A 21,169-nucleotide genomic window follows, 5' to 3' on the forward strand; every position below is an offset into this window, starting at 1 on the left:
GCAGCCTGCAGTAACTGTGTGTCCATCCCTTGTGTCATGCACAAAGCACACAATCCTTGCCCATAAGAAGACAAAGACATCAGCTTGAACTAGAAGTGTTAAATTAAACTTGGATAACAAATTATATGCCAACGTCTGTTTGGTCAAGGAATATGTGTTTATTTAAGCGTTTTTAAATTGTGTTATCAACTTTGCCAGTGTGGATGTAGTTAAAAGGAAGAAGAATGCAAAACATTGAATTTGAATGAGAATGAGTGACAGGTTTGAAAAGGTAAAATGTAAAAAAAAAAAAGAAAAGTGACAAGGGCGCGGACAAAAAAAACGCATTCAAGAAGGGGCAGAAAATATCAGAGGAGTGGAGGGAGCCACAGAGAAGGGGGACTAAACGAGAGAGAGAGGGCGAAAGAGGTTCCTAATGCTGATTTATGAGTGCTTGACGGTCGTTAGCTGGAATAAATGGCTTGTAGGAGTGGCTGCAGCATTACTCGCTGTACAGGATACTAAGTGCATTGTAAGGTCAGCCATAAGGCCAAACTTACATATGTAGTGCTCTGCCCTTGTAAACCTTTGTTAATATATCAGCCACAGGATGGAACTGTAACAAGTCCGTCTGATACAGGGAGACGACAGTGGCTTGCTGAACTGTGGAGAAATGATTCTACTTGAGTTTTACTTTAAGAGCAACCGGTAAGTTTAGTCAACGCAACTTTCACGGTTGGGCAAGCCAAAATTAAAATCAGCAACTTTTTGTGTGAATGTGATTTGCTACAGTTTAGTCTTCTTCCATTGGGCAGAGGGAAGGTTTACACCAGTGCCACTTCACTAATTAGGAATAAAGCTTACTCTCCCAGTCTTTATGCAACAAATTGGCAAAATAGGACATTTTATATTTGAAAGATTAAAGACAAAATCTTATAAAGGGACGTCTCGGCACATACAGTATATTGGATAGGCTCTGCCAGTACGTTTGATGCCACACTGTATCTCGTCAATAACATGTTCAGTAAGGCAGCAGACATGTGCTTTTGCCTGTATGCTGTAGTTGCATCATTTGAATTAGGCTCAAGCAAAATTAAAGTAAACTTTTTCTTTCTTTTTTTTTTGTCCACGCTCATTCTGCACACGCAGGTCGTGACGTAGCAGAACTAGATGCTGACATGCTCCTTCCAGTCACAATTGGCTTGAGTTGCTTGATTCTATTTTATTCAGCCTTCGCTTTGTGTTGTGATCTGGTGACTCATGAGCACACGTTCCCGCTTTGTTTGTTTTTTGTCTTTCTTCTCCTCTGTTGGTTTTAGTTGACCCAGCTCGGGAGAAAATTGATGACTATTTTCAGACAGAAAAGTGTGTGTGGGGAAGTGTGTGTGTGTTGGGGAGGGGGGGGGGAGTATGTTAGGGGCAAATGATTGAGACAGGAGGGGACAAGAGACTGTGATGAGGTTTGAGGCTGAAAACAAAGAAAAGGAAATGAAGGAAAATTGAGGCAAAAGCAGGAAGAGTGACAGTGGAGAAGAAGGAAATCAGTCTGGGAATGACTGTTGTTATTTTGCGCTTTCCTTGTATTTCTTACAATAGAAGTCCTACTGTTGACCATTTTTGGTACTTACCAGCCATACTGCAACTACAAGTGCAATCTCTTTACTTCATATCTAATATCATTTTTTCCTGCACATAACAAGGAAAGGACCTGTAGTGATGATAGGACGTTTGCCTTCCTAATAAGAAATTGTGACACAACATTTGAAGTTAGTTTTGCTTGTTATGCCGAGGACATCGTGTAGAAGAATATATTGTATAAGTCCTCTCTGTGTTTTTAATAACTGGCCAAGGAAGCTAATTGATGTGATGCAACATCTGTGTAATGTGCTCTCTTTTTCTTTCCTGCTTGCCTCTTTTTCTCTCACTCCCCGTCTCTGATGATTTTCACCAATACTTTAAAAGTATTTTTCCTCGCCACTCCTTTATGACATTGCTGTATTATACATAAAACAGCCAGCCAGCCAGCCAGACACACACATATATACTTACTGCTAACAAATGAGTTTACTGTGGTCATAACCTTCACAGGGCTCATTATCATAGATTGCAGGCCTTTTCATAAAGCTGAGACCACAGGTGACGGATTACTAACGATGGACACACACACACACGCACACCGTGATCTGTAATGAGACCTTATTCCGGACACCCAGCCCCAGCTGCCTGTAAATTTCAGCCGTCACTCTGCCATACATACTTAATCAGCTAATGTTGTTTTATTTCTTATTATTAATTTCCTCCTGTTTCTGATTTATCTAAAGCCCCCTGCATCGCACCAATATTTTGTCTCCTTTACAGTTCAGAGAGGCAGAGAAAAGGAGAAAGCCGCACGCTTATTCATGTACTTAGGGGATTGCATCAGTAATGAATTGACTGGCTTTTTAGGCATACATAACACAGCCTACTACTCACCTTAATAATGTAAGCAGGTCGTAACTCCTGCTAACCCAAGGGTATATATAAGGCCTGCACGCACAGTCACACACACTCCTAAACACACATAGCCTACCTATATTAGCCGCTGACCTCTACGTTTTCCAGGTCCTCTCATTGTCACATCGCAGGTGCATTAGAATATAAATATTTTATGATCTTGTGTGGCTTTTGTGTGTGTGTGTGTGTGTTTAAATTTATATTTTTATAGATGTGGTTTGGTAAACAGATTGATTACTTAGAGGACGGACAGCTTGGCTTTTTATATTACTTTCTTATAGACCAGTAATGCTATGCTGGTATTATACAACATAATATTCAAACGTGCCATCACACAGGAGGAGTCCCCATACATAAATACTGCCAGCAGGTTAAATTGCACTAATATGTGAGTGAACACCTTTTCTGTAATCATCATTCACCAATCAATGTCCTTAATTTAAAGTTTTCTTCAACTTCATAGTAAAGTGGTGGCAAAAATGAGGAAGATCCAGACTCTGTGTGTTATTTAATGATTAGTCTTTAAAACAGCAAAGGTGACCTGTATAATTGTCTTTTACCATTAGGCCTTAAATACTACACATTAAATGAACTGAATCTTGTCTTTATACATGCTTCAAATCCTTTTTTTGGATGGTTTAACTTGATATTTTATGCACTCCATATGTGCTCTACTGCTCCATATCTTATCTCGCATGCACACAAACGCACGGTTATACACATAAACACACTTAACATATGCATAATTGAAAAACACACGTGCACGCACACACTCATGGGCAAAAGCAAACGAACAGACACACATTAACTCACACACGGGGGATATGTGTTGACCTGTGAGTCATTGCTGTCAGCATTGATTTCCTTTTCCTGGAGTGACCCCTGTCACCACGGCGATAGAGTGGCCGATATTTTACCAGCGGTGCCGGGCCTCTCTGTTTCCGTGGAGCCTCCTGCCGCTCTCTCCTTCTCTGGCAGTCTTTTTCATGTCTCTTTTTCTTTGCTCTTTTCAGCTGTTGCTTATTGCCCTTGTTAATTTGGCCCTGTCCTGTCTATTTCTTCCCTCTTTTTAATAGTCTGGCCTAATAAAAAACGCTGGACAATCAGAACTATTTACTTTTCTTTTGAACTCAGTTAATTCCTTTGCCCCCCTTCTATGATGTTCTCTTTTTTTGCACAGTGTGAATTGACCTCACAATAACTGTGCTGACACATTTTTCACTCGTCCTTACACATTTTCATTTGAAAAAAAGAGACAGACAGACAGGCAGACGGGATAATGGCAAGGGGTATTTTGAATTGAAACTATATCTGAGAATTGTGTGTGTCTGTCTGTGTTTTTGCATAAGCTTTTGTCTGCATATGCTCTGTCTTGCTTTCTCTGTCCTCCTTTCAATGCACTTGACTTCCCACACTACTGTATTGCTTTAAATATGTTATTTTAAAAAAAATCTCTCAGGAGGGAAGTCAAATTATTAAATCAAATCTCCATTTTAATCTTGGATTCTGGGTTTGAAAATGAGGAATGATTGTTTTCCTTCAATTTTATTTATGCAGTTGCTGTATATTAATGTCTTCTTTCCTCATGATAATATTATCATGCTGCTGCGGTCAACAAGATGCAAATTCTTAGCAATTAGTCAGGGGTGACACACTTCACACCTTTACCCCTGGGCGCTGTCGGACTTCATCACGGTTTACACCCGAGAAAATCAATTTCTACAAAACTATTTTCCTTTATTTAGCAGTGTATATCTAATAAACAGAAATTTAGGTTGTACTGAAGTGAATATTGAACTATTTGGATATGTTAGAGTTCAGAGAGAACGTATTATTTCTTGGGTGTACTACTTTAGCATTAACATTCATTTCAAGGTGTACAGTACTGCATTATAATGCTGAAGTTACTACAAATACACTAAACAGAAATAAATAATCAGGATGTCATTTTCTATGTATCCTAGGTGTCTGAGGCTGGGTTGAAGCCTTTGTTGCTGGATGAGGTCACTGGACCTGTGGCTCACATCCCACGCAGGTTTGTATTACCTTCGCTTCTCATCAGCTAGGCAGTTTTTTTCTTCGGAGAAGTTTACTTTTGACTGAAATAATGATTAATTTCATGATTCGACCACACAAACTCACTCACACACATGCATGCACAGGTACCCCACTGTTGAGAAAGGTAACAGAGCTGGCCTCAGGGACTGTGTCTATCCTGAGGGAGCTTGAACTCTTTAGGGAGTCACTGCAACACCACTGTCCCCATGGCAATATGCAAATCCCTATATGATATTTCCCACCATGCAATGCTCCAAAGCCCCTAAAGACGTGTTCTGTTTTTACGTTAGATCTTCCCAGAGAGACAGATTTTTATTTTTACATTCTGACAAAACTAATGAAAGTAGCATTTTTGAATCTTTGTGCTCAAACATATTTATCTAGTTCACACCTTTTCATTGCCAGCTAGGACACATGGACTCACTTGACCAGTAAGACGTTTGATAGGAAAATCAATTGAGAAGCATTTGGATACAATGTAAACAACCATCCAAATAAAAACTCAAATTACACCTTGTCTTGTGCTGTACATATCATTTTTTTGTTCTTTGCCTTTATAAAACAGCTGCTGTAGCATCACACAGCTGTTTGATGCTACAATACAACTCAATCTCTCGATGTCCCGACACTAAGAGATTGGCCGTCTGCAAGTTATGCAGGTGGCACAGCAGCAGCAGTAATTTCATCAATTATTTATATCTTCTGACATGCCATTGTGATCTTAGGTATTAACCCAAATGCTTTTCTCCAAGCAAGCAGCTGAGCTGCTGTGCACAAATTCGTAGTTACCCTTTGGCAACAGAGCAGTTATGCTTAGAATGAAGTCAGCATTTTCATCCGCAGCAGAAGAGTCAAAATATAGGTTAGTTTCATCTAGAGAATGCCAATATGTTTTCATGGTGTATCAAGTGATTATTGCAGGAAGTAGTCTGATTTTAAAAAGCAATGATGTATGCTGCAGAGTTATTGAAATGTATTGATTATGTTATTGAAATTTCAAAAAAAAAAGTGAATAATCTGCCCAAGACATTGTCCCCGTTTCTACTGCCTGCAGTAGATCATGTGTTCCTGACCTCACTACACAAGAGCTCCTCCTCATCTCAAACTCCAGTACAACCCCTGCTGACAAGTAATGACTTTGTCTTCAAAGGTGACATTATAATATTTACTGACCTAAAAGAAAAACAGTTAATTTCCAAACACATGGGTATTACTGCAGTTGATATTTATTTTTCACAAGCTGTCATATAACAGCTAAAAAAACACATCCAAATATGGTCAAAAGTGACAGTCGGTGGTTTGACAGCCTGCAGCGCAGCCAATTAAAGCACCCAGCTAAGCAGGAATCAATGGTCTGGCACAATGTGGCACAGCCGAGTTTGTGGCTATAAGGGGTTTCTATGCCATTCCTGTAAAAGGCACTGAAGGGTGTGATGGATCCTCAGTCAGCGTACTTGCTGTCAGAGATGTGGGGCTTTGCATCACACCTTGAGCGTTTTAAATGGCTGCACATATAATAATAATAAAAAAATTAAATAAATGAAATGAGTAAATCAGGTCTCCTGAAATGAAATGACAGGCAGGTTGAAACAGCGGGTGAGTGTGTGTGTTTCTTGCCACCAGCGTCAACATTAAACGCATCAGATTGAAGCCACCCTCCAGGGTAGCATCACTCAGCCAGGTGTGTGTGTGTGTGTGTGTTTGTGTATGTATGCGTGTGCGTGGTGAAACCTAAGTCTTTTATCTACTTTTCCGTTTTCTCTGTTTTTTTTTGTTTATCTACAAATTTATTTATATATTTCTGTTGAAATGGTGTAACACACACACAGACACCCCCGACACACATACCCACCCACCCACACACACACACACACACACACACCCATACACCCCCACACACATTGATCTATCAGTGTATTAATGTGTGAGTGAGTGTCAGTTTTTATCCCAATTATTTTTTAAATTACTTCCCCTTAGTATAATCTCCAGCAGAGTTTTTTTTTTTTACACAGGAGTTAACTTGAGTGCTGTTTTCCTTTGCCAAAAGCAGTCAAATGCTGAAAGTTAGTTAGGAAAGAGAGAGAAAAAAAGCTCTGACAGAATATCCTGATTCTCATTTGGGAAAGGTAGGAACTTCACTTATGTGAAACTTAGGCGGTATCCCTCTGTGAGACTGTTCTAATTCAAAACTCAAACTTTTCTCTGTTAACAGAGTGATGAGATACATGGGCTTCAAGAGACTAGGGGGGTGGGTTCATCATTGTTATATTATCATTTTCTTCTGGCACTGGTTGTTTTTCTGTTGTCCAGCTGGTTTTCCAAAAAGCTACACACTCTTCACCATTTTCTTCAGCACTGACAGTGTACAGTAGACTCTCTACCTCTGTATCTATCTCTTCTCTTTCGTTCTCTCTCTCTCTCCCACTTCTCTCTCAGGACGGGAGGAGGATATGTCTCTTTTTCTCCATATTGACTTTCCCAGGTCAGGCTCCTCTTCTCCTATTAGGCCAAGCTAACTGATCAATACGAAGGCCTGGTGGGCTGCTGTACGGACATGCAGACATGCACACACAGCGGGCCGTGCCGCGGCCAAGTGCCACGCTCATTAACAAACAAACACACAAAGCAGAACACGCGCAGTGCTCGTATCTGCCCATTTCCGAATATAAGCACACGCACCTCTTAACGATACGGCTGATTATTAAAGCCACGGCTAACATTTCTATATGTATGAAAAAGTCGCCGACATTAACAAAAGTCACGAAACGAGCACATTGATTAGTCAGTTGTGCGCGAATATATAAAACTTCATCCAGTTGGTTGCTTTTCTGTCAAATACTGAGATGCAAGAAAACTCCTCCTCTCCTCTAAAAAAAATCTTCTCTCTTCTCCTCCCCTGCTGTTCTCCCAGCTGATGAGTTGTGACATCTGCAGCGCTGCGACATGGATAAGCAGCTGCCAGAGATGGAGCTAGGGAGGAATGATGGAGAGAAGACAATGCAGGAGATGGGTGAAGAAGGGGGGTGGGGAAGGGGTGAGGGACGCTGACAAGCAGCAACAGTTAGATGTACAGTGGGGATGGGGCGGTGGGGGGCATGATTGCATTGCGTGTGCATGTTCCTAAATGTGTATATGTGCATGTCTCTGGGTGTGTATGTGTGTGTGTGAATGAAGCTGTGTGGGCATATGAGCATATGTGTCTTTGCATGGCAGCGTGCCAGGCAGTGCCATCTGGCTGCTTGACAGAACTCCTCTCATTAACGGGGGAGGTTAATTGCTGTGGCAGCGCCCAGGCTGTGTCAAACACCACCCCGGGGACACGGAGGCAACAGACTATCTACATGTTGGTGTGTGTACATGCACCGACACGTGCGCGCTTGTGTCTTAAGCATAAAACGCGGAGTGGGAAACCCCCAGCCATTTTCTCCCCACAACATAAAAAGGTTAAAACGAACCCGCTGTACTATATGTGAACCCCATCGTGTGAAGAGAGTCTCAAGGAGGACTTGTGTCCTTCTTTTGCGTGCCAGGTTACATAGATGTTCAGATTATTCTTATGAATTATGCCTTGTTGCTGTAATGATGTAGAAAGAATTGGGTTTACAGAGCCAATGTCTATAGCCCTGGGGGCAAACACATATGTATACACGCTCACACACCCACATGCACAGCGTGTTGGGGGGGAGTGGTGGCAATTTGCATTTGTTATTACTGCATATTCATGACTAATTTTGTTAGCCTTGTTTAATAGGGCTGAATGACAGGTTGAGAAATCGAGAGCCTGCTTTAATATCACATACAGTCACAGTAATACACACACACACACACACACACACACACACACACACGCACAATTCAGTCACATTCACTCAACCTGCTCTCTCTGTCCACACAGTAATCATAACAACACTTAATGCTTTTAATAGGAATTCTCTGTTCCTCTGGTGGTGTGACATTGTGTCATTTGTTTACCACAAGTACTTATTGTATATTGCAATATAACAAGCCGTGCAGCCGTATTTGTTGCATGCATAATAATGACCTGCAATATTATGCACACACGCACGCAGATGCGTACGCACTTGAATGGCATGAATAAATTTGCATGTAGACTTGTTGCAGATCAGGATTTGCTGCGTGTTTTCATTTTGATTTTCCCAAAAGAAGCAAAACTGTTGGAAATGAAGGATCCTCCTCTCCTTAATAAATTCAGTTCCATCCATTAATGGTGCAGAAAATAGAGGCTTATGTGTCGTTAAGTAATACAAATTATACTTATTTTATTATTTTTGTTTTTTTAATCCTTTGACTCTGAATTAGTTGTGTGTTTATGAGTTCTTGGACAAGATAAGAACAGTGTGGTTTTAAAAAAAATCTTTGTTTTTGCAGCGAGCATATGCTTGCACGCACTCACATCCATTTTCTAAGTGTCTTCCTTCTATAGGAAGGTTTTAAATTAGCTTGTTTTTACAACAAAGTTTTGCACCTCTGACTAAAAGGACCTAAAGAAGTCATCTTATAATAAATGATAACATTTCTTTTCCTTTTGGTCATAAACATGACATGTTTTGGGCCAAAAACCATCCTTCTACACATACCTATGTGTTACTTAGGCTTCTATATCACGGGTTGTGTGTTGTAAATTATCACCTTAGCTCGGTGATTATTTACAACAGAGGAAAACTCTACTTACGATTAAAAAAAAAGACATCAAGTGGATTAATAACAGGAGAACATACACGTTCCCATTCTCCTATCGAGGCAGAACCAGACTATAATCTAAAGTCAGCTTTCACTGTTTCCTCTGTGGCTTTTACTCCATTTGACTGAAAAGTTGTTTTTTTTTTGCCAAAGTGAAAGATTTAACTCTCAGCGCTCTCTATCCACTCACATGTCACTTTTGTCAAATCTTGCCTTTCCTTCTCCACTTGGTGTGAAAGTGTAGACACGCTTGATCAAATGTGAGTTTAACATTTTTAATCTGTGCAAAGTTTCATCAGAATAGCTCATCTCATGAGGCTGGTAAATATGAAACTGTGTGTGCGTGCGTGTGCCTGCGTGTGTCTTTGTACGTGCCCGTGTGTTTGTGAACAGTACCACACAGTGCCGTATGATCTGGGTTTTTTTTCTCTCTCTTTCCATCTTGGGTGTGTGACAGCTGTCACTGGTGACTCAGAAAGGTGTCTGGGCAGAGTTAACGTATTTTCACCGCTGGGAGACACACAGACTCATACGCATGCATGCACACGCGTGCGCACACACACACACACTGACGGAGAGAAACACATATCAGCTCTGGTTGCTGTCACCTAGCACAAATTTCAACAGGCTCAGCATCTCTTTGCTGCTTTTGAATTAGATGTTTTTGAATTTTACAGCTTATACATGTGCTGCATGTTGCTTACACATTCCTGTTTTATCCTGCATCAGTTGTTAAAACAATTTGAATAAGGATCAAAGCTTATACATTGTGATGGAAACAATTATGTACACTGCCATATGCTGTGGCTTTCATCTCTGTAATTCACATCACTTAATAATGCACTCTGTACTCACTATAAACCTGAAAAGAGATATTTCCCTTCTGTGTTTTACATCTATCTGCTTGTTCAGTAGTTCACGATTTCCTTCCTCTTCCTTATGCTTTTCCGCTATAGCAGTGATTCCGTGGACCAGATGACGTCTGAGACGGAAGATGTGAAAATCCAGCTGCAAACCAAGGACATGATCATCTCGGATCTGGAGAGGGAGTTTGCAGAGAATATACAAGGAAAGCAAAAGGTAACCGACTTGACTTGATTTTAGCACATTCCAAAGAATGAGCTACCGGGATCACGCCACAAAAATGCAAACAAGACATTGTGTCGTTTGCACGTAATTGTCTGGGCTCAAGATAGTTCCCCCCCAAAAAAGCAAGACAATGTAAACAAATCTCTTTTTTTTCTCATAGCAGTTGTAAGATTGAAACAATTAAATGACTTGCTAAGAAATTATTTGTTCAGAAGGCTGTTTAAAAGGTGGAGGAGTCTTTTTTTTTTTTTTTTTTTACGATATTGGTTTGGCAGCTGTGCTACAAGCGCTCCATGTGCAGTCAGGTTTAACAGGAAGCCGTGGCGTGTGTGATGAATTACCAGCATATCTCAGAGCCCTGGGTAACAAACATGGCATCGCCGGTCGGGATTAAAAGGGAGAGATTTTTACAACCTTCCCACACCTCCTTACAGGGTGTCACTAAATTATACCCACTGCTGTTTTACTGTCTTCTGTGGCTTATGGTTAAGGCACACGTAAACACACACAGGCTTGCAGAAATACACACATGCATTTGTGCTTGTGGTAAACCCAGGCTTGTTGGTTGTTTATGTGTGTGTTGGCTGGTTACCGTTTGTTTATGCTGCTTGTGAGTTGACTCATTTGCACTGCTGCTAATTAGTGGTTTGTGTGATTACAGACAGATCCGTAGAGAAACAAGTAGAGTAACTGGAGCTTGTTCTGTTAATCACATTTTCAACAAATGGCTATATATTTTCTATTCCACTTGTGTTTCTGTTTAGCTGGTGCTTCTGCAATGCAGATGCGCAAACAGATCTACAGGACACACAAACACACATGGAGCCTTGGTACATGTGAACACCATAACTTAAAAAATACTGTTTGTTAGTGCGACGACACTATCAAATGAACAGCTTTCCAGAACACGTGGCCAAATTAAGTGTATCCTCATAAAACTATAAATGATATATATTTACAGTATACGTTGTATTTTAATCTGCAATATGTGAACTTCTAACTATGAATTTGTCTTACACAACCCAGGCAATTATCGCTCGGGCTCTTACAGTTGTAATTACATGGACTTCTATTTTAAAATGAGACATTAAGAATTGATATAAAAATGTAATTTTATTCATTCCAATTCATTTCAGATTATTGCGAGACATTTATGAAAAAGTAATCAAAAGCAATTTGGAAAAATTGTATGAGGAGTATTAGCCAGTGAATAATTCTCAATGAAAATAAACCTTTGTCTCTTTTGGGGGGGGGGGGAAATCAAATTTTAATTTCTTTCTGGCGAAGACTACGACGCAGGTGCTGGAAAGCGGTGAGAGGCTGGTGCACCTGCAGAGCGAGCTGTCTTGTCTGCGGCGGATCCACGAAGACAACATGAAGGAGATTGCTGAGAAAGACATCTGCATCACCAAACTGCAAGCTAACATTCAGCTCCTGCAACAGGAAGGGGCTGACACGCTTGCTCAGGTGTGCAAAGGCTTACACGTGTACTATTCGGGACTGCTGTTTGCACACATACACATGCACGTGCCACGCATATTGCACATGCAACAGCTATTAATGTGTGGTGTAATAAAACATACATTCGCTCACTTAGTGCCAGTCAATTTAGCCATCTTTTTTGCATGACCCACTTTTTCTTTTACTGCCTTGCAGGATGTTGTCTTGCGATGGGTCTCTTGATGTTTCAGATTAGTTTTTTTAGATTATGTGACTGGTACCTCATTTGTTCCACAGATTGCAGGGATGTGACTGCCTGCACATTTCTTTTTTTCTTTTCTTCTCCTGTCTGACTTCAGCTCTCCAAGCTGAATGTAAGAACAAATGAGCTGCAGGAGGAGTTAAAGAAGAAAAGAGGTGCTATGGAGGTAGAGGGAGGATGAGGAGAAAATAAAAGATAAAAAAGGAGCGTTAAGAAAAACAGATGAGAGGAGAAGGCAGGAGCAACTGAAGACAGAGGAGTGGATAAAGAGTGGAAGAGGGGGTTTGAGGAAGATGGAAAAGACTATATCCGGGCTGTTTAAAAGTGTGCTAAGAAGGCAGCTGTTTTGAATTCTGAGGTGAGTGTATTAATGCACTCTGTAACTTAACAAGAACTACTCATCAGCGGGTAAAACTGCAAACTGGGTTGCCAATAAGAAGTTACACACCTTCATCAAGTTTCAGGATGATTAGATTCTTTTGATCATTGATATGATTTACATGAAGTTTCTCTCTTTACAATTTGATACACGTTTATATCAAAATCTTAACTTAGTGTTTCAACGTTAAGACTTTTTTTTGGATGATGGACATCCCTTTATTGAGCAGACTTAATATGTTTATCAAAAACAGTACAGCAGATAGCATATTTACGCGTATGCACATACACAGTCCTAGAAAAAAAACCCCAACAAAACACTTCACCTTAATTCAGACCTCAGACACTCTCTCCTCTCCCCCCCCCTCCTTCCATCCTGCCATCTCGCCACAACCGCTCCAAATTAATCTGCAAAATATTGATTTGAGGACCAAGGGGGTGGGGGGGTGGAGGCGCACGATTGCGGCCGCATATTAATACGAACAAGCCGCTCTTCGTCTCTCCTCTATACTTTAAGATCCTCATATCTTCATAATTGATTAATGTTCCTTTGTGAAGTGGGGATGAATAATACATTAGTGGGCCTGCTGCACCCTCAGGCTGATGAGAAAATGTTTAATTTCAGTAAATGTAGCGCTCCTTCTCTCTTTCTCTCTGTTTCATTTCCCTCTCTCTGGTTATTTGTGAGTGCTGGATTGTGTTTGTAAGTTTTCACTTGCTGACGACCGGAGGAGTGCTGTTGATTTGCTTCTTCTGTGTTTACTGTCGGCTTTAAGCGCATGTTGAGCATCACAAACAAAAGACAGCATCTGCATTTGCAAACACGAATGAATAAATTGGTGGTATGAGCTCAGCATTGTTCTATTAACTGATATAACTTCAAGAGCTGTGTCACTTTTACGGGGCTGCTTGCCTTGAGAGAGAAATCATCCCCCTCTGACTTTTTTTTAATGTGTGAGTGTGTGTGCGCACATTGCATCAAAATGTGCTGGAAAGACCATTTGTTATCAGTCAGCAATCACTAAGGGCATGGAAATGTGCCATAAACCCACCTGATGAGGAACAAGTAGCCCCCTCCGCAACCTGGAAAAGTGCGAGGAGCTTGACATTTGTCAGCTGCCCCGACTGGCACAGCCTGGCTCCACTCAAGCTCATCTGGTTAACAGTGCTAATTATGCTAATCAGAAACCTAATGATGATGATGAGGGGGTTTAAGAGCCACAGCATAGCAAGCTTGGAGTGTTTGTGTGTGTTGGTGGGGGTGGTAGTGAGGGATGGGTGGGGGGGCTGGTGGGGCTGAAGTGCCTGGCACCTGATGGTGAGCATCTGTGTGTCGAACAGATAAATGATGAAATCAAAACGCACACAGGCGCCCACAGGTCTCCCTTCATGCCTACTTAGCTTTGCCTCGTTTTCATTTGAACTTATACCAGCGATGAAGGGGATCCATACACACAGAGCGCTAATTGAATAAATAGCACTCCTCCGTTAACAAGGATCCTAATTAGTTATGCTAATCAGACTAGATAACCCAATTAACCCCACAGCGAGGCAGGGTGGGCTCCTCTCTGTGTGTGTTTATGTGTGGGTGTGGATTTATGTGCCTGAGAGCATATCAGAGACACTTAAGAAAACACGTTTGCCTAATTACTTTTCAGAGACGAGCGTTTATGTTTTTTTCATGTCCTTATTGTTCTGCAGTTAAATGCAGGATATTAAGCTTTCCAAACTAAAGAAAAGAAGGATTGAACAGTGTTTGTTTTTGGGCTTTCATATATGGGGGATATCTGCATTTATATGTATTTCTCTTTGCCTTCTGCCAGCCTGTCTCTCAGTTAGATCTACATTGACATGTATATTTTTACAACTATTATGGTTGTTTAAACAGAGTGTGTATTTGTTCAGAGAACGTCTGGCTGTTCCATTAGTTTATGTCCTTGGAAATACAATTTGGCCTCAAGTTCTCTCCGTTTATTTAAAACCTTCAGTCAGCGTTCCCCTCCTAATAGTGAGCCGTGTTTCCTCTCGTTTAGCTCCACCACTCATTATCCGGGCCATGTGGAAGAGACAATGTTTAGAGAGAAGAGAGAGGGAGACTTGGAGAAGGACAGCGAGGAATGGAGGGAGAGGGAGAAAACGGCTAAAAATAAGAGCGAACCAGAGAGAAAAAGACAGAGGGAATTAATGAGTGACTGAAAGAGAGAGAATGTAGATTGTCTCTGAACCTGGCCGCAGCTGCTTGTGCTTCTAATGAATGGATGGGGGTGGGGGTGGGGGGGACCCGGACAAGACTGTCTTTGTTGTGCCTGTGCCATAGAGAGAGTGAGAGCACAACAGATTTATGTCTTACAGGAAGTCTCCTAGATTTGTGGTGTCACAAACCGCCTACCCCAAGTCAACTTCATTCTCTGGCTTTAAATTAATAGGCAGCATTCATGTACATGTATCTGTTTGCCTCTGTGGCATGTGCCTGTTTTTGAACATTTAGCCATGTAGTTGATCATGTGTGGTTTGGAAATGACTATTAGTTTTGACAGAACAGTACTCATCCTGTCTTCCAGTTTGGCCTCTGCATCTGACATTGGGAGACGTTTAATTAGAACAACAGCTTCCGAATAATTTTGCATTAGATTTATACTTTGTTTAAGGCCCTTAAAAGAGTGGCAACAATGACATTTTCACATATACAGGCCTGTCTTTTGGATTAGCCTTGCTTTTAGTTTTAAGAACAGTTTCAGGGCTACCCTCACATTTGACTTAAGCTGCTTTAGAGAACAAATACTGTAAGGTCTTAAATGCAGCACCCAACCTTAGCATTAGGTCGTGGCACCTTTGCTAATGTGCTAATGGAATTCACTGCGGTGCGCTTAACTGCTGGTCTTAATGTCCAAAGCGTGCACTTTTGTAATGGGAAGCCCAAACAGTAGAAGCTACTCCGTGCATTGCAGGTCCAGAACGGGGGGCGAGATGCTAATATTAGCTCGGGCTCACATCAGCTGAGTCATCTCCTCTGTGTCCTTGGCTTATTAACTGATTTAAGACTGATTAGATCAGTCATGCACAGACGTGCACAGGCACACATGCGCACCAAATTTGAATATCAAAATGGAATTGCTTGACCAGTGAAAACTAGATTAATTCAAAATGTTTGCATCAAGGTGTAGGTAAAACAGATGACTGTGCATATTTTTAATGCACCTTGCAGCATTTAGAGCCATTTATGACATTAACTAAAGCTCATGTTATGCAAACACATTTTGCAAGTCAAAGCCACTTATGTTGAGAATGCATGATGCTCCTTTTTTCCCTCCTTCGCCTTGATTTGACGTCATGAGATCATCAGCATAAGTATTGATTTTGCACTCCATTAAATGGAGTTTGAGTTTGCTACAATGTGTCTCGTCTTTTCACAATACCATGCCTCAGTAACAAGAGAGTGTTGTTGAACTGTTTTATGGCATTGTTATATCTGGGCCTTTTTTTAAATCACTAGCTGCAGAGATACTTCAAATAGCTTGATAATAAGAAAAAAAAAAAGATGATTAATTTCTGCACGGACACATTGTTGACCCAACACACCAGAGCAGCATTAGCTTAAATCCCTATTTATCACCTGTAATTGTTCCTTGATCTCACTTCATCAAGGTTATGTAAACAGATTAGATGTTGCTTCGCTCCCAAGAAATTACCACAAATAGCTTTTCTTCTCTCCAGTCTCCAGAAAGCATCAAGAACTTGCACTGTTTCTGCCTGGTCAAATCTCCTGACAACCTAACAGCATGGGTGGCGGTGCACATTTGGCGCAGAAACCTCCCTCGTTCTCAGTCTTAATTTGAACAAAATTATTTCTGTTGTTGTGGTTGATGTGAGAAACTACTGAAGTTTTCCACCTACTTGATCAGCCCTGAACACGATGTTACAGTTACACAGCTGTCCTGGTAAATAAGAGAAAGTTGTCTGTTAGAGTTGGTTGAGTCAGCCAGTGTTAAATGTGTATGCCTGTGTGTGCTCTCGCACAGGACTGATTGTTTCTACTTCTCTCTGTATATGTGGCAGTTTCCTCTCGAGATGTTAATTCCTCTCCTCCCTGTTGTTGTCATGCTTCCACCAGCAGTGTCTGCACCGGGGAGACGAAGACATATTGGTGTTAATGAAAAGCCCTCCTAAACTATCCTCCCCGCATGAATGTTTAAACATGCTTGTCATAACATTCATTCGCTCACACATGACAGCTAGCATCTGCAGCTGCCTTGCTCGCCCTCAATATTTTATCATACCATCTCCCCTAACCCCACACTAGCACAATGCCTGTGTGTTAGCAAACTGAATTATAATGACTGAAAACAGGCTGTGTTCAGACCCACTGCCAGCACAGGCCATGCATAATGGATTCAGTAACACCAAAGGTCTCATAATGGTACAATTAGTCAATCTTAAATATGAAAGTAATAAAGAAAGGCAAAACAAGAAGCCTTTTTGTTTTTTTCAAGTAGCAAAAGAAAAAAAAAGAAAAGGAGAAATGTACACAAAGATAATGAGAGAAAAAAAATGCAAAGTAAGGACAAAATGTGTAAAGAAGGAAAGAAAGAGCGAAATCCTTGTGTCCATTTACAGTATGCTATTCCAAAGTCCCATAACGCTGCAGGTCAGCAGTTGTGACCTTGGTGGTTTTGACAGAAATGATTCACCATGGTAACGGTTGGTCTGCAACCCTCAGTACACCCCCGCACCCCTCATCATTCCCCAACCTTCCTTACCGCCTCTTTTCCAATTTGATTGGATGCACAATTGAAATGTCATGCCTCAGCAAAACGCATGCACACGCACCCGATCAACCACAGTGAAAAAGTGGGGGGGCCAAGAAGTGGACATGTTATACACTTCAAATTATAAATTAAGAGACAGGTCCAGTGCACGCTGGAAGAAAAGAGGGGTTTTGGTCGAGCATCGAATCGCTTGCATTTCAGGTAGCAAGGATAAATATGCACATATGGCTGAAATCATAATCAGAGCTATAGGGTTAATGTTGTGTGATGTACCAGGGGACATAGGCATAGTGCATCAAAGCAGTGAAGGGAGCCATAGTCACTAAATGCAAAGTCAAATGAATATTAATGCAGAACCAATTACCTCAGAGAAATGTTGTCTGTAGGTTAACTTTGCTAACGCGCGTGTCTCACCTTTACCGCAGTAGAAGCATTGGGGGATGGATTGTTGAGGGGCAGCGCTGATGTGTTAGTTTTCTTCCTAACAAGCTTATCTGTCCCTGCTAAAATAGAATTGTTGAGCAAACAGCTACTCCTCTCCACTTATCTTATTTCAATACGATGCAAGATCCAATTTTTAAAGAGAGGGAAAGTGCAAAGTGAGGGTTACAATTAGGGTGTTACTTGACTGTGGCATTTCTTTAAAATACTTCATAAGCAGCAAAAAAAAAAAAAAATAAATTATGTATTTTGCATGTCATACAGCAATGCTAAGTCTCCTCTTTTTCTTTGCTTCAGTCTTTAGAGGTGAGCCACATACTTTCTTGTTGTATGAGCAGCTTAGCACAGAGCAGCACTGATCTATGCAGGTGCTGATCTGCACAAGTGACTGTGCCACACTTAAAGCCCCTTCTAAATCAGTGTTAAAGCCTTGATAATAGACCTCACTGACCAATTGATTGGCCTTCATATGTTTACAGCTCACTTTAATTGCCTCAAAAATACCATTTATCAGCCAAGTGTGTCCGCATATGCATGTATGTGTGAGTGCAAGCATGCCCGTCCATTGACAAAAAGGCTTATTGATTTATCAGCATCAGGATTTGTCCCGTTCACCATACATAAAACCCCTGCGTATGTGCTGTTCAAAATGGGAAATGGCCCCATTGATTCCCTTAAGTTGGAGCCCAAATGCTAAAGATTTTTGGATAAGCTTTCTCATTACTTAAGCTGAAATCAATAGGGGAGAGCATGGGTCTAATGAATGAACGGGCCACAGATCAGATGGGGTGTGCTCATCCCTGGCCTGTCCGGGTCGATCCGACTATGTGTGTGTGAATGCGTGTGTGGGAGAAAGAGAGAGAAAGAGACATCCACATGCACTCACACAAAAACGAGCGGACTATTTGGACATCACAAATCTTTTTGTCTGCCTCAGAAAATTCACATTTTACATCCATTTGTGTCTTTAGGTCTTTCTGCTCACTTGACCCACTTCTGTGCCTTTAGCTTCCACTGCTTCTCGATCCACATTAATGCGCCATAAATATGTTCTTTTCAGAACCGGAAGTGCCGCCCATGTGTTAAAATCATGCAAGATACCAAACCCTTATCCATGTATGGTTTGGAAAATAGTTTAAGCCTCAAAAGTCTATGTATGGAATTTCAAATATTTGTTATTAATTATTATTTTAATCGTTCTACTTTCCCATTGCACACTTTCTTTCCCTCTGTAGTTGGAGGCCAGCAGGAAGCAGGTGGAACGTCAGAGGAGGGAGTTATCAGAGCTTCACCAGAAGGAGGAGACACTTTTGTGTGAGGTACAAAGATAAATCATAAACTCACACACACACGCATGCACATGCACATGCACATGCACATGCACACAACATACACACACACACACATACACACACACACACACACACACACACACACACACACACACACACACACACACACACACACACACACACACACAGAGGAACTAACTCGGGGTTTAAGATTTAAATACTCAGCATCTACAAATAAAATCTAGATTAGTCATAAATCTTCATGGGACTGTACAGTAATATCGAGTGCATGTGGATGTGTGTCAGCCAGCCAGCTGGTGGAACCAAGAATGTAGCTCACACACGCATACGCAGAAACTACTACCCCTGTTAGTCGCAGCCCCTTTGGCTAACCATTTGGTTTTTCCACTTTCCACTCTTTCCACCCCTTTGAAATATCAAAACAGCACAGAGTGGTGTATCTCTTGAAAATTGTTTTTGGCTGAGTGTGCAGACGCTTCCTCTCAGAGTACATTTACCAGACAACTTCTAACAGTTTCACTTTGTGTCTTGGCCAATTTATGGAATTAACTTGATAAGCCGATATTACAAACAGTTGTCACTGCGATTAGTTAAACCAAGGAGTTGCTCGCTAAAAATTAGAAACCTGCAGACACCTAACGCTGATGAAAAATTAATTAAATCATTAATTAAATAGATTTAATTAGTAATATTGCAGTTATTAAATATCACATACACATGAAGCAGGAAACTTAGGAGCCTTTTGGTGGATTTATAAACTGTAGCTTTAAGTAGCATGAGCAGTCAATAAATTGTGCATATGAGCACTATCAACAAAGAACTCTGGATGATCACCACTAACCCAGCCCACTTTTCAAACAGTCAACTCCCTATCCCTTCCCCTACTCTCCACCAAGGTGTCCCGCCTTTTCAACTCATAAATATGGAAGGCAAAAGATGATGAGATTCAGGGACAAGAAAGGAATCAAAATCTATTGTAGCGTGTCCTTTTCCCCGTGTAAAGTTTGGATTAAATGTCACACATTAGCATGTGAACTTTTAAATGAGCTTGTTTGCTCTCCACGGTGTGGGGCATGTAAATACCCATCTTGAGAATGGAATGGGGATTTCGTAGTGGAGGGGGTGGTGCTGGTGGAGGTTCTCAAGAGTTGCGGAGTGTAGGACACATTTGAGGGTTGCAGTGGGCAATTAGACTCCACCAAGGGACGGGTGTACCAAACAGGTCTATTGACTGCAACCTGAAGTGACAGACATTAGCAGATGGGAAATCTCACTAAGGGATGTGGCTTCTAGTGATTTATGTGAGACAGATGATTGACATGTATTCATGTCTGACAATACTGGACCACGCTCCTATTGAGAGGACGGACGCTGTCCTGAGGGATCTTCTCCCAGATCTGGACCAGGGCATCACTGAGCTCCTTGACAGTCTGAGGTACAACCTGACAGCGTTGGATGGACCAAAACATAATATCCCAGAGGTGCTGCATTTAGCTCAGGTGAGGGTATCAATTCCTTCATCCTCCAGGAACTGCCTGCATATTCTTGCCACATAATGCTGGGCATCGTGAACTAGGAGGAACCCAGAACCCACTGCATCAGCATGTCTGACAGTGAGTCTAAGGATTTCATCCCGATACCTAATGGCAAACAGTGTGCTGTTGTCTAACCTGTAGATATCTGTGCGTTTATCCATTCCTCACCACCAAACCGCTCATACTGAACGATGAACAGGCAGCATAACGTTCTCCACGACTTCTCCAGAGCCTTTCACATCTATCACATATATTCAGTGCTTCGATCTGTGAAAATTAGAGGGTGCACTGAGCACAGGACCTACTAAAGGACATTGGACCCCCAGGCCACCCTCATGAGGTCTGTTTCTGATTGTTTGGCCAGAGACATTTACACCAGTGGGCTGCTGGAGGTTCTTTGTTGCTCCGTCAGTGCTCATCCTGTTCCTCATTGTACAAAAGGAGCAGATACCGGTCCTGCTGATGGGCTAAGCACCTTCTAAAGCTTTACAGCACTCCTAAAGTAACTGCCTATGTCCTGGAATCTCCTACATGCGTTTTGGAAGACACAACATGCCTTGTGGCTATGACACATATTGACGTGCCATCCTGGAGGAATTGGACTACCTGTGCAAGCTCTGTAGGGTCCAGGCACCAACTCATGTTACCAGTAGTGACACTGACATTAGGCAAAAGTAGTGAAAAAACAGTCAGAAAAGATGCAGGGAAAAAATG

At 41.5% G+C, this 21,169-nt stretch overlaps 1 protein-coding gene across 4 annotated transcripts in view; it reads left to right on the plus strand.

Annotated features, from left to right (window-relative positions):
- Positions 1-21,169, plus strand: part of LOC146511257 (uncharacterized) — a 116,828-nt gene that overhangs the window by 6,685 nt on the left and 88,974 nt on the right. For 3 of the 4 annotated variants that reach the window (XM_085172572.1, XM_085172568.1, XM_085172571.1), the window contains exons 3-6: positions 4,437-4,507; positions 10,188-10,311; positions 11,608-11,787; positions 18,843-18,926. In XM_085172572.1, the coding sequence (XP_085028698.1) occupies positions 4,437-4,507; positions 10,188-10,311; positions 11,608-11,787; positions 18,843-18,926 (459 nt within the window). The remainder of the gene's footprint in view (positions 1-4,436; positions 4,508-10,187; positions 10,312-11,607; positions 11,788-18,842; positions 18,927-21,169) is intronic. The other variant, XM_085172569.1, reaches the window with a different exon arrangement.

Source organism: Neolamprologus multifasciatus, chromosome 9 (assembly GCF_963576455.1).
Source record: "Neolamprologus multifasciatus chromosome 9, fNeoMul1.2, whole genome shotgun sequence".
Classification (NCBI taxonomy): domain Eukaryota; kingdom Metazoa; phylum Chordata; class Actinopteri; order Cichliformes; family Cichlidae; genus Neolamprologus; species Neolamprologus multifasciatus.